General features: G+C 38.7%; 1 protein-coding gene across 2 annotated transcripts in view; it reads left to right on the top strand.

Moving 5' to 3' along the window:
• ARMC8 (armadillo repeat containing 8) overlaps nt 1–14,432 on the top strand; it is a 105,855-nt gene that overhangs the window by 59,706 nt on the left and 31,717 nt on the right. For both annotated transcript variants that reach the window (XM_019663918.1, XM_019663919.1), the window contains one exon: nt 1,223–1,318. In XM_019663918.1, the coding sequence (XP_019519463.1) occupies nt 1,223–1,318 (96 nt within the window). The remainder of the gene's footprint in view (nt 1–1,222; nt 1,319–14,432) is intronic.

Raw genomic sequence — 14,432 nt, 5'->3', positions numbered from 1 at the left:
AACTTACATGTCAAAATGAGAGTTCCTCATTATATATTGGGAGATTCCTCCCATAACTCACCAATGCCTGCTTTGATCAAAACATTTTCGGAACTGCTTTTAAGGATTGCCTTCAGAACCACCCCAAATGAGTTTCAGTTTTTGTTGTTATTTTTGTTACACTAAATGTTGTCACCCAGCTGGATTTCCCATCTTCACATACCAGAATCAGTGAAAATTAACCAGTGAAAATTAACCTAAAACTCTCTTAGTTCATAAAGATATATTATTGTTAGGGTTTTGTAGCTAACAGGCCACTTAGCTCTTTAGGAAGTTTCAAAAGAGAGTCTCAGAATGTTTTGAACAACACCTGCATCATCTCATAAGGGTGAACCTTTTGGAAAAAGCAATCATTTGGATGAAGAAGTTATATCTCTTAGTTACAAAATTATTTACATTATTGACATGCTTTGTGTATTTATTGGTTTGTAGTCCCTCTTTGAAAGTGTACAGAGAAGATGCTTGTATTTTATTGTTATGGTAGTTTGGTCAAGTCAGGTGCATGGGAAATCGGTAACTTAGAAAGCTGGTTATGCATATGGAAAGGTGGCATTATTTTATACCAGTAAGTAATATTAATAGATTTGTCCAAAAATGCCCCCAAACATAAATCTCAAATAACTGTAATAGATAGATAGTAATGATTACCATGGTATATTGTTCATTAAGGATTTTCACAAAGTTTTCCTTGTTTCTAAAGGCTGCTGAGATTAGGCTAGCACTACTCTAAATGTTTGGGAAAGCCTGCTAAAGACATTGTTGTAGGAGCACTCAAGTTGTCAGCTGTATTCTGGGGCTTGCCAGGCCTGAGTGTGCGTGCTTTGTTTTTGACGAGAGCATTGCAAAGAGCTGGTGCAAGCAGGCATTGGTGCCACTAAAGCTACTCTGTAGGAACACTGAATTTTTAGGTGGCAGAGGTTTTTCCTATACCAGTGTCAAATGTTGTGGGGTTTACTTTAGACAGAAGCTGACTGCCTGTATTCCAGACCTTTCTGACACAAACACAGCTAGGTCTCAGTCATATGTGAGCAGAACCCCAAAATAATCAGGAGTTCAACGAGAGCACTAAATATTATAATAGCTGTTAAACATTTTTTTGTTAAACTCTACTCAATTAGTTTTGTTGAACATTTAATGTGTGGGTTGAGCTGTAAGTAACATATCTTTTTTTTTGTGCCCGTAGCTTGATCATGACTTAAAACATGCTCATGAACTCCGCCAGGCTGCATTCAAGCTCTATGCCTCTCTCGGAGCAAATGATGAAGACATCCGGAAGAAGGTGAGTCTGGGAGAGGGGCGTCCCCCAGTCCTGACAGCCAGCAGGCAGGGAGTGACGTCAACCTGAAAGTCGTGGTGAAGAGCACTAACAGTGACTGTTTGAATATAATAAAGCAGAGTGACTAAAGGCATAATTGAAGAATGAATGGGACCCGGATTTGGGGGGCTGTTTGTTTGTTTTAGAACATAGAGTGGCATGGCCGTGCTGGAATGACAAATAACTGGTGTGCTTTTTTTGTGTCATTAATATGGATTATTATGTTGCACATTTTTGCATGTGTTCTGATAAAAATCAATTCTAGCACTGTGAAGCTTCTGACACCTTGAAAGACCTAACACTAGAATTGTAAATGTTATTTATGGAAATACTTTCCAATGCCATTGAGAAATTTAAATCTCTATTGTATATTGTTCTTTGATATGTGGCTTAGTTATGTTTGATTTTTTTGCTACTGTGCAAGTTTGATGTGAATAAAATCTTTGTGGAATGATGATTTTATGTTTAGTGAGTGGTCATCTGAATTTCCAGGTCCCAAAAAATGTATCACTGGTATAGCACCTTATATTATTACAGCTTAGTCCAACACTGAAACTCATGTTCTTCATGAGAATAGTTTTAAGGAGGAAGCAAAGTATAGTGGTAAGCTCTGACCTAGCTTCCTCCTCAAACCAAAAGACTGGAGCTTACCACTCAGAAAAATACAGAACCTAATAAATTTTACACAAGTCTTTTAGGAACCATCAGTAAAGTAATCCCACATGTTCTGTCTTGATGAGCCAATGCAGAAAGAGCAAATTGGTCATTGTTTACTGAACATGGCAATATACTAAAATCTCTCCGTCTATACTGATGTTTGAAGGAGCCCTGGGAGAGAAATCACAAAGTATTGGAAATTTACCACGATTCAGATATGTGCTATGGGCTTGTAGAGGGAGAAGTATGGAATGAACATAGGTTTATTGAAATCACTTGAAAAGGAACCATTCTTGAAGAAACTTGAAATAATAGTAAGATTAGATATGTGAGTAGGTTTGATTTAAAATCAGTGCAAGAAACACAACTAAGCTGAATGTTTTCCATGTACCTCAGTTTAGTTCGGTTAATAAGATGTTTTTGACTTGAAGTGTTTTTAGTAAATACTTATGAAAATCCTTCTTGATACTCCTAAGCTTTCATTTGTACACTGTTACTTAAAGGCAAACGTACTAGTAATATGATATTCCCTGTGTCTCAACGTGATTTTTGGATGTTGATTCTGATATGTTTCATTCAGTTTAGGCACATGGTGTATTGCAAGGGAAGAGGCTTTTATAGCAATTCATATAGATAAAACATTTTTTTTTTAATTGACATGGACTGTATAACTTAAATACATAATGATTTGTTTTTGGATGATTACTTGGGCCTGTTAGAAAGAGGAGAAGTATTTTACCCACTCTTTTAGCTCAAGAAGGCCATGCCGTGAACTGAAAGGGAGACAGATAGATAGATAGATGGACCATAATTGGGGGAAATAGGATGTCCATTTGTACTTCTTTGTACTCTTTTGTTAATAAACTATGTTTTGGAATTAATGACTTAATTTGTGATATCATATCATGTTCTAGAAATACTTGCATCATAACAGTCTGATGATCAGTAGTCTATTAAAACTTGTGTTCATAATGTGTATAATTTCCTGGTAAGGCTAAATCTTGATAATTTCTGTAGAAAGATGACAAATAAAGAATAAGTTATAATTATCATAGTTTTTTTGTGTGATGAAGAAAAGATACTGTGACATTCTTATGTAATGGGGATTATACAGAGTTTTTAGGAAGATATTTAATTTCTGGGAAATTAAGTTTTGAATACTTTATAGTTCATAGTAACCACTGAAGAGAGAAATTGTTAAATGGAAAATATAAGTAATTTTATGATAAAATCTACATGAAAACGGTTCTTAGGAGTGGAGAATCCTTATTTTCAGTGTATAAAAAACGATAAATGACAACCCTTTTCCTTTGAATGCATTTATTTCTATTCCATTTTTTGTTGAAATAATTATTTGGATAGATTTTTATTTACTTTATGAAACATTTATTTACCTTTAACACTTACACCTGATGAACTTGGATTATATTTCTTTTTTTGTGCATATTCTTGAAGTACAATGTTTATTATTGTTTTATTTTTTAATGCAGTATTTATGCTTGCCAAGATTGAATTTCTGTTTACTGAGTTAACAAATGGAGAATCTTTGAAAGAAATTTTAAGGACTGTAGACCTATCCCCCCCGCCTCCCAAAAAAGACCCACAAAAGAAACAAAAAAAGGCTTTTTGTTTGTTTCAGGATGAAAATATGTAATGTTCAGTTGGTCTGCCTTTTAAGTTGAAAATGGGAATGTAATTTAATAAATATAGGAAGTAACATATATCCCATTGCCCTGTTATGGTTAGTTAAATAGGAGGCAGAATGGAGACGAGAAAACTAGAGCAAAGACATAGAGCCAGTGAGAGGTATATACACCTAGCTGTAAGGGAGAAAGACTCAGGCCTTCTCCCTTCGTAGAATTCTGTCTCTTACTGCTTCTAAAGACTTCTAAAGGCTACTGTGATTTCATTTCTTGATACCTTCTCTTTGGGCCAGACAAAATTAAGCTCTGGAGCAGTGTCGGTGTATTCCCATGAAAAGAAACCAACTATACAACAGTCCTTGGAACCTAATAAACAATAAATATTTGTTGAATAAATACAGAAATGAAAATGTAGAAATCATACACAGAGTGGCATTTCCTTCAGTATGCCCAGGGCTTTCTTTATCCTTCTGTGAAGAGCAAAGTTGGTATCCTAATTCCTAGCTTTGCATCCTTTATCACTCTGTGGCATACTTACAGATTGCCTAATGTCCTATGGTATTCTGTCAGAGAGTGAAGGAGGGTGGAAATAGTGGTGATTGTGGAAAACATTACCATTGGCTGTGACATGAAGAGGGAGAAGAAGCCCAAGGAAAAAATGAAGGACCACTGAGCTTGACAACAGTGTGGCCTGGCCATATTTAACTTAGAGAAATTCAATCTGGTTAGGGAAAGCAAGTGTAGAGGCAGGAATTGAGAGCTCCGTGAAAGACGGGTCCAGAGCACATTAGCAGTAACTGCACTCACAGCGATGCCGGGTAAAAATTAACTGGAATCTCTGCCGTGGGGAAAGTCTAGTTTCTGAGTGTACCTTTACCCTATATGAATGCTGACTAAGAAGCATAAGTTCAGTTAATGGGACAGTGAAAAAGAAAGAAAATAAGATAGCTAACAAATTCTTTCAGGTAATGGCATTTCCAGTTATAACCCCAGTCAGTAGTTAAGTCATGCAGAGGCAGCGTGGCAAGTAATCCTGTAATTGTGAGGCTGATTCTATTATAGCAAAGAATTGCTCTTATCAAGACCCCAGCACTTGATTGGTAGCTGTTGATCATACATTAGGTTGGAAATTTAAAAGGATTGTCTCTCTTTTACTCTCTTCAAGGAACTAGTAGAATTTATTAGAAATAGAAAGTATAAATGGAGGAAAATTAAAAATAGTGAATATGAATTAAAATTCAAGGAAATGAGTAAACTTAACAGGATGTTATTTTTACTTTTGATAAAAATAAAACATTAGAAACACTAAATGTAGTTCTTACTGTAGCCTTTGCTCCTTTGAGGTATCTGACTAATGGAGCCTTTCAGAAAGCTTTCCTCTTGGATTTTGAGTACTCATGTTTTAGCTAGAGATTCCTTTTGAGGAACTAGAATGTAAGCTCCATGAGGGCAGGGTTTGTTTGTTTTTTTATATATTTTGTTCATCACTGTATTCCCAGCATCTACAACTGCCTAGTACATAGTTGGCACTTAATAAATATTTGACGAATGAATGAATGGACAAAGGGATAAATGAACCATGTTGCAAAATTGCATTGTTAAGCACCCTTAATTGAATAACATATGGGCCTCCCTGCATTAAGAACTTTCATAACTTTACTAGCAATTCTACAGGTAGGTGAAGAGAGGAAATTTAAAATAGGGGGAGTACATATCTGATCATATAGGCAAGAGATTTCACTATACTTAGCATAAAGAAATTGCAGGAAATTCCCATTTTTCAAGAAGGAGATAATCCCAAGGGCATGTCTTCTACTCACTTTGATTTAGATCAAAGAGAACATGTTTTATTGTATGGTACTTGTTTAATTAAATTATTTTTACCATTTCATAGGTGGTTTTTTTTTCCTTTCTAAAGGTGCGATTTAAAAAAAATGCATAGCATTTACAGATGTGAATCTGGACCAATTTTTTTTTCTAGGCAAAAAAGTAGGATTTGATTTATAGAAGTTAGCCTGACTCTCAGGACTCAAACTATACTGTACATGATATACACCTATATAAATTATTATCTTCCCAATTAATGCATGTCAGATTTTTAAGGTCAGTAATTTAATTCAGTTCTACATAGATTGTTTGAACTGCCTACATTGTATAAATATAAACATTGTCGATGGGTGAAGGGAGTGGGACAAGCTGTGTGATGAGATAAAGGGCAATAAGACACGCTCTTAAAACACAGCATTTATAATGAAGCCTCGGAAAGTCAGAGAAAAGTAAGGAATGGCCAGGAAGAATTTGCCAGGGGCTGAAGGAATTATTTGGAGACAATTAAAATGATGATATCAATGGTGCTATCCTCAAATCATTTTGAAAATTAATAATTTAATATTTTTTGTCATTTTTAATTTTTCTAAACGCCCTTTTTGATTTTCAAGAATTGAAAACATGAAATGTTAAGTTTTTGTTCCTTGTGGGAGAAAAAAAGCAATCATAGTGGTTTTACATGACGTGTGAAGAAGGTGATCAAGGGTGGGATGTTTTCTTTTTAAACTGAACAAATATTTTGAGAAGTATAGGCAGAGAAAATAAAAGGAAAACAAAGAAGAATGAGGATTTGTTGTCTACCTTCTTTTTCTTAGCAAAGGAAGTTATATCTGCTGGGTCATTGTGAGGATAAGATATAATGTATTTAAAATATTTAGAATCGTGCCTGTAGGTGCTCAGTAAATGGAAGCATTTGTTAGAACATCTTAAATGACTTCATTGGAAGATTAAAAATAAATATGTATTTTCAGTATTAGAAAAACTGAACATTGGGGCATAAATAAAAAAGGTTTGCAATGAAGACAGTGACTTTATAAATTTTCAATTCCGTTAGTTATTTTATATAGTAAGAAGAATATTTATATTTCAGAAGCGTAGGCTCTTTAGTTTATCTTATTAATGACAAGACGTCTTCTTACATTTATAATATTTTTAAAATTCTGGTTTTCAAAACTTTTTGTTGCTATAGCATGCCTTTCAAAGCACCAGATAAAATGTGGGTTTTAAAAATAAAATAGAATATACAATATAAATCAATATTGGTTAAAGTCATAGGTAGGAAAAGTAAGGAAGCCAAATTCTGACTTTAGTTCTCTAGGTATTACTGTTCATGGTTGCCATAGATGTTTCTCCAAAGAGTTGTCATTCATGTGAAACCATACCCCAAATATGTATGTTCACATTTTGAACAAATGTAAATTCTTCTATATTTTTGAAGTTACAAGATTTTAAACTGTATTTGTATATTTAGGTCAGTATTTCTTAATATCTTTCTGCTATCTCAGAAACTTACTAAGCATTTCACTTTGAACATTTTTATCATTTGGTATAGCTTGATTTTATTACTAGTTGTTCTCCTGGGTAACAGTACAATTATGCCATGAATTTATATTTTTAAATATTTTGCAAAGTTCAATAATTCGAAATGGTCATTTAAAAGGCACAGTGTCAAAATTCTGTATTTGTCTCTGCCGTGAAATCAGGCAGATGCAAGGAATTATTTCTAAGCCTTAGCTTGCATGTTGAGACAAACGCCTTGAACATTTGAAGGTTTCCGACGGTACCACAGAAGTAGCACCCTCCAGGACGTGGCTCTGCTACTGAATAACAGCAAATTCATTCAGAATTGAGAATTCCTTGACTTAATCTGTGGTAAAAATTGTTAGTTATCTTCTTAAAGCTAATCTACCAAAGAATTTTAAACGAGCTCTGCAACATTCATTCATGATGGTAAGTATTTTTAAGGAGTTAACCGTGGCAGGACCAGGTTTTGCCACTTGCCCTCAGTATTGCGACCCTTGGCCTTCTGCACACTGAAAGAAGCAAACCTGGGAGCGATAGTACTATGTACATAATAGAGGTATTTATGAAACCCAGTAATACATTTTTATTTCAGAGTTTCATTAAATGGAGACATAAAATTGAGTATTACACTGTTAATTGTGGTATTGTAGTTGCATAAACCACTGAATTACAATTCCTGTTCTTTTTTTAAAGTATGAAGTACAGGTTGGTTATTTTGCTAGCTGGTTGCAAAACATCAGATTCAGAAAAATTGTGTCTCCTCTCACATAGTTTTTGGTACAAAGTGAATAATGAGATGCTTTAATTACGTCCATTTATTCATCTGGCAGTTATGATATACCTCCTCCTATGTGCCCGGAATGAAGCAGAAGACTGGTGTGTAACTTGTGGGTGTTTACAACTTAAAGTAGCTAAGGAGATGAGATGCTAAATTGCTATGTAGTAACTCTAGGGCCTCATCTACACTGAAAGCCAGTTTTGCCATGATTGATACACCCAGATATGATTAAGATATGACTAATTAAAATAGCCTGTTGTGAATGAGTCTGGAAGAGTCCATCTCCTATAAAGAAGTTTATTTGAAAGCATTCTTCTTTTCTCCTTCCATAATACTAAAATCAGTTGTTTCAGAAGTTTTGACCCACAGAATATGTGTTCCTTCTGCATCAATTGAAAATGTTTCTCTAAGGGAACTGCCTAGATGTGATTACATTGTAAGTTAATGTTCTAGAAAGGAGACATCCAGAGTACATGATGTCATAGGGGTGCTATTTCAGCATTCTATTTTGTAGACATTTTCCATATGAAATAGATTTAAACTTGAGGCAACATTTTTGAATCCTTGGAACATCTTCCTTGTCAAGCTAAAATGTTAATAACTAGAACGTAAGCTCCATAGAAGCAGTACCCGGCATACAGCAGCTTGTATTTACTGAGTAAATTGTGTATGTCTGGATGTTAAAATTCAGCCACAACCTACAGGACTGTTGTGTGCATGGCTGTATATAGAGAGGAGTAGTGGCTAGCAGGGCCATTGTATCACACAGTTCTCAGCGCAGCGCATCATTCAGGTCCCTGGGAAACAGTAAGAGATGTGGGGAGGTTTCTAGTTCTGTTATTTGAATAGTAATTTATAATGGTGTTTTTTCTGTGCTCAAATAAAAGCATAATTCAGCAGCTGTTCATGTTCTATTCTGCCATTAAGCTAATGATTGAACTTGAAAAATTGAACTATTACATGTAGAAAAATATTTTTTGGTAGAGGAAATATTTTTAGACATTATAAGTATTTCTAACACTAAGTATTTCTGACACAGTGTGTTTATATTTTTGGTTTTAGGCGAAGGAAAAATCAGGCCGAGAGAGAACTCCCACTTTTTTGTATAGTGTAGGAAAGTTTAGAACTTTGAGTGTTTCTTTTACACATTTAATTAACATAAGTGAGTTTCCCAGCTATTAAGAAGATAGGTCCTGATGTAGACATTACAAAATAGCACTTAAAGAGGCTTAAAAGCAAGAATGAGATATAGAAGCTTGAGAATGGGCCACCATAAGCACCCTCTCCTCTTGGTTCTCCACCCTGAAGAGAGGGAACACGGCTCCAGGCTTGTCAGGCCCTGGAGAGACTAGCTGCTCATTTAGTGCAGTGCCTTCGACAGAAAGGACCGAAAGGAAGATCAACTCTTAGGAGGTTTTTTTCTTTTCACATCTCTGGGTGAAAGGAGATACACTATTCCCACTCCCCCCCGCTTCCCTCTGCTCCCCACCCCAGGGAGGTTTGGGGCCAGCCGGTTCACATCTCTGCTCCTCCCCCCACCCCCACCCCCCGTCTCCCAAGATTGTGGAATTAGACAAAGTTGATACGAATGTGGGAGTTGATAGCAATGGGAGAGTGAGAGAAAGAAGAAATATTTTGTAAATGTTTACTGAAACTTCAGAATATAACATATTGATCAGTCATCTGTTCTAAGAGAAGCTGTGTATCTTTTAATAAAAAGAGCCTTTGGTAAAAACTATCCTTTATTTAAAAAATAAATAAGGAAAATGTCAGAGAATCTTAACACTGGAGCAGTGGCAGAGATACTATGTGGAATAGGCTGTGGTTGGGAAGGTCTGCAGTTCTCATCCAGAACAGATGGGGTTTGGAGCCTGAAAACAGCAGGATGCTAGTTCCATTTATTGGATTGTCAGGAAAGTCATGACGTATTTTTTCTCTGTTTTTCGTTGCAAAAATGCATCATGACTTTTCCAACAACCCAATAGTTAGTATCTGCAGAAGCTAGATCCTGATTCTAGAATGAAGAGCATTGGGGAATTGAATTGAAAAGTCAGCAGAACTCTTGTGGTTTCTTCACAGTGTTTTCTTGGCTTATCTTTTTTGTCATTGGCTTGCATCCTCTCTGACCCTTGGCATTTGTACCCACAACCCAAGCTGAATCACTGATTTGTCATTTGCTCTCTTGGAGGCCCTGTGAAAAGTATCTTTTTCTTGTCAGTTCAATTGATTAATGATGACCTCTCTTGCTGCTTATGGTATACTAATCTTGATTGGCCTAGGATGTCAGTATATAGTCTAGTTCCCATAGCACTGATAAAGTTTTCAAGTTCTTCTTTTCCAGTTTTCAAAGTCAGATCTCAATTTAGTCATTAAGGCTAAGCAAAAGCCTCATCCTTACAGCACAGCGAGTAGAAAGGACCTCACACCGGAAGTAAGAAAACCCAGGGGAGCCCCAGGTCTGCCCGATGCGCCCAGAGAACCTGGACCAGTGATTTAGTCTTGCCAAACTTCAGAGACTTCATTGATTAGCTAAAGAAGTTGGATGAGTTTATTTCTAAGGCTCCTTCAGGTTTTAACATTATTCAACCAAAAGAACAGCCATAAAAGTGTAGCTCTTTCAGATAGGTCTGTTGTCATTGATGCCATGCAGAAGATGCAGTAAGAGAGTCGGTTTCCCAGTTGAACCTGTTTAGGAGCAAGCACCGCAGCTGCTCTGGCTTGATTCATGGAAGGCCATGTGCTGTTGGGTTTTGTTTGTTTATTTGTTTTACTAAAAGGGAAGTGGCATAAGGATGTCCTCAGGAATGGTAGATATTAGGTGCTCCTGCGTTTCCATGACGTGTGTGGCATCATGTCCTTCAGTTAAGCATTCTGCGGCAGTTAGTGTGATCCCTGCCTGGGAAACCAGGGAAAGTTTGGTTTTCCATTTTGAGGAACGGATGCCTCCTCAAGCCCCTACTGAATCTACTCAGTCCACCACATGAGTGGGTTGTACATGCTTAGCTCACTCTTGTGTCTGCCATGTTACCTCATAACCCCCCTTCTTCCTCTCCAGACTCTGCCTCATTCCCAAAACCAGTCTCTTGATTGTATTGATGTCAGACCTGTGTTCATAGGGCGCATCTCCTTTAAAAAAGAAAAGTTAGCTGAGGAGCCAGACCTTAAATAAGTGGCCCCTCACAGGGAAGACTCACGTGTGTGTCATGGGACTCATCTGTATTGGCACTAATGAGACTTAAGCATTGCCACCCCCCCCCACACACACACACACACACACAGGTTCCGTCTCTATTGTAGATCCTTTTTTCTTACCAAACCTACTTTCTTCCAGACCTCCTTGTACCACACCCTCTTTGGCTGATAAGTCCCTACTGCTTTATCTAGACTTTCTGGATTTTGCTACCTTATTCACTGAGATCTTACATGGCTGCCTCTTCCGACTTACAAAGTTTGATTCCAAGTCTTCACCCTTTCTGCCCAGCTCTGAATTGTTATCCTCTACCTAATTGTTACCTTCTTTCTGGGAACCTTTCACAAAAGCCCATTTGGAATTAAATTGTATTTGCCTGACCATTGTGTACATTAGCATAAATAATTGATGCTAAGAGAATGTCCACTTTGCCATCCAATCCCTTTGACTCCATGCCCGCCTAGTTTGAATTGTATGAGACGTTTGGTGACACCACTAAGAATCTGTCTGATTTCTGTTTCCTCTGCTTCAGTTGGTTTGATCACAGTTCAGGGTCCAAGCTGAAGTCTCTAGTACCTGGGAAATGCTTCATCCTGGATCAGGCTGGAAGAATAGTTGGGTTTACTTTTTTGAAGACTGTGTCTCTGATTCTTTCAGTTCTTTATATGTTCTGACAAAAAGATGGTACATGACTTGGTCACAACTCAGTTATGGGTCCACTAGCGCTCGTGGAGGGCTGAGGATTTCCCTTCTAAGCCAAGGCCATCCTTTTCTTGTTAGCACTCCCATGTGTGCAGTGAACCTCTGCTTTAGGATTTTCTGCGTTGTGCATTTTCTCCATTACCCTCTCGGGGGCCTCCACTTCTCTCCCCTAGGCCATAGCGGTCCCCTGTCCCAATGACAGGGGCCTCAGCTTCTCTTCCAGTAGATCCTATACCCGTGCAAGAGCTGCAGCCAAAGACAAAAAGCAAAAGCATGTAGTGATGAAGACTAAAGACTCCCCAGAGAAGTGCATAGCATCTGGTCCACTGACCTAAAACGTGCTCAGTTTAGGATGCAGCATATTTTTATGTGATTTAATTCTGGAGTTAAATTTACAGTCAGGTCCCTAGAAGAGCAGAGAAAGAGAGATGGCCTCCTCCACTCTGAAGGGTTCAATCCAACACTCATATTCCTCTTGGTGAGGCACAGTGTCTGTGTAACGGAGGGTAATGTCTCTGTCTCTGTCTCTGTCTCTGTCTCTCTTTTTAAAGCAGATCCTAAAAGCTATACCACAGAGCATGTCTGCTGAGCTCTGGCAGAGAAATCTCTGAGAACCATGAGGCATAGCAACTCCCAGCTGCATTTGGCATTGCCCTTACATCCTGAAAGGACCTAAAATCTTTCGCAGGCACTAGGACTTGGCTGTCCATCATTATCAATGCCACATAGCACAGCACTGGGGTCGTGAAAGGCACCGTGGAGACCAGATCAGAAGAGCTGTCTGGTGCTCTGTTAGACCCTCACGTGGGTCAGAGAGCTGTGGCAGCAGCCACTGCCAACTCCTTCTCTGCTGACCTGAAAAACTTTTCTCTGGATTCAATTCCAAACCTTTTCCTGTGTTGCAGTCACATTTTTGTCCTCATTTTGGTCAGTGTATACACTTTATAATGTTCCTTTTATCCCTGCTCAGATGGTCTCAATGTCTTCAAGCATACAAAGCCGCACTTAGATCCTGCTGCTCATTCACATGGCCTCTCAGGATGCCCCTTTGGACTGGAACCGTAGGTTCACGTTTTTATTGTCCCAGGCTGATTGCCTGATGGAGAAGGTGGACCAGACACTCAAGTAGTTTGCTTTCTGGAACCCTAGCAGGGTTACTGGAGTCCCTCCCTAACAAGTTTGGTCACAAATGCAGGCCACCTGCTGCAGATATTGCGATGTAGCGTGACCTGAGAAGGGTTACCGTGTGCCTGAAGGAAAAGCTACCCACAGCTAGTCTCCTTACTCAGGGGAAAGGTTTGCCAGCCACCCTGCAGCTGTACCCCCGCCCAAAGTGTCAGCCGCCACAGCCCCAGAAAACGTAAAGCATGAAGCTCTGCCCCAACATTACAGTGACTGGCTACTAACATAGTTTCCCACTGTCCCCTGACCCGAGCCTGAATATTCTTGGGTAAGGCCATTGGTGGCTATTTCCCAACCGATAGTAAAACTCCCGTTCTTGAGAATGGATGTTTTTCCTGCTTACGATTTGTAGATACTTATATCACTCTGTCTGCCTTAAGCCCACGACACCTATCATTCTTGAATCGCTCTTGCTGACATAGAATCAGGTGCTATTGCATTCATTAAGCAGCTAAGTGCACCTGCTGATTCAAAACTGGACGTTTGGTGGGAGCACGGGCTCTCTTTCCCTCACTGTTATAGGATCTTCAAGTTTTGAAACCATGTGTGGCACTCAGTGGGTGCTATTTATTTATTCAGATATTAGCTGAAGCGGGCATGCAGGGGGAGTTGGACCCTGTTTGCCCTTCTTGCCTTCTCCCTGATTTTGTCCCCTGTCTAACCAGACCTGCGCTATCTCCAGGCTCTTCTAACCTACCTTGCTTCCCATGTTGCTTCTGCACAACATGATAGTCTTGCCCAGACCAACATGATTTGTATTTACCTGCTGATTGCATAGGGTTGGAGGTCAAGTAATCGTTGCTCTATCCTGCCATTTTACTGAAGGTCCAGGGAAGGAAAGTGAGTTACTCAAGATTATAGAGCACGTCTTATATGCTGGTGACGGCTACACCTGCCCTGTCCCTTGGCAGATGTGCGCCTTTGGTTGAATGTGGCCAGCAAACGTTACCCAGAAGCCTCTTTCATGTCTTGCCTGTGCCCAGGTTTCCTGAGCACCTGGAGCCAGTGTTAATAGTATTTCTCAGTTCTTGTAGAATAATCCTGTGTTCCTGCACCCCCTACCCCCCACCACCGCCACTTTTTATTCTCTGTTAATGTAATTACATCAGTACGGGCAAGTGTTTCTGCCAAGTTATCACTTCTCATTCCTCAGTAAAAACAGTTTCCCAAGCCACCAGGAAGGAGCTTTCTGGCACCAGCATCAGCCATTCAGCACCTGAGACTTTTGCCCCTGGTTTAAGTTTCCTTTCATGCTGAGGGTCCTGATTTGGCCTTGACTGTTTCAAGAACAGTGACTAGTGCTTGACTGAAGTAAGCTGTCATCCAGCCAACCTTTGACAGTTGCTGTAGCACAGCAGATTAAATACCTTGGAAAATACTATCACCCCAAGGAAATAGTAATCCGGTCCTAACTAGCTTATTGGAGTGAGAATGATGATGAAATGTATATAAGGTATAGTGCAAAGTCACTTGGTTGAGTATTTAGGAAGAGATATGGAATCAGAATTAACACAGATTTAGTACCTGGGTAACTGGGAGAATAACTCCATTGGGAGGGAGGAAGGGAGAGAAAGA

The sequence above is a fragment of the Hipposideros armiger genome, unplaced genomic scaffold, assembly GCF_001890085.2.
Source record: "Hipposideros armiger isolate ML-2016 unplaced genomic scaffold, ASM189008v1 scaffold_410, whole genome shotgun sequence".
In the NCBI taxonomy this organism is placed as follows: Eukaryota; Metazoa; Chordata; class Mammalia; order Chiroptera; family Hipposideridae; genus Hipposideros; species Hipposideros armiger.
The sequence above is the reverse complement of the archived record's forward strand: the minus strand, read 5'-3'. Positions and strand labels throughout refer to the sequence as shown.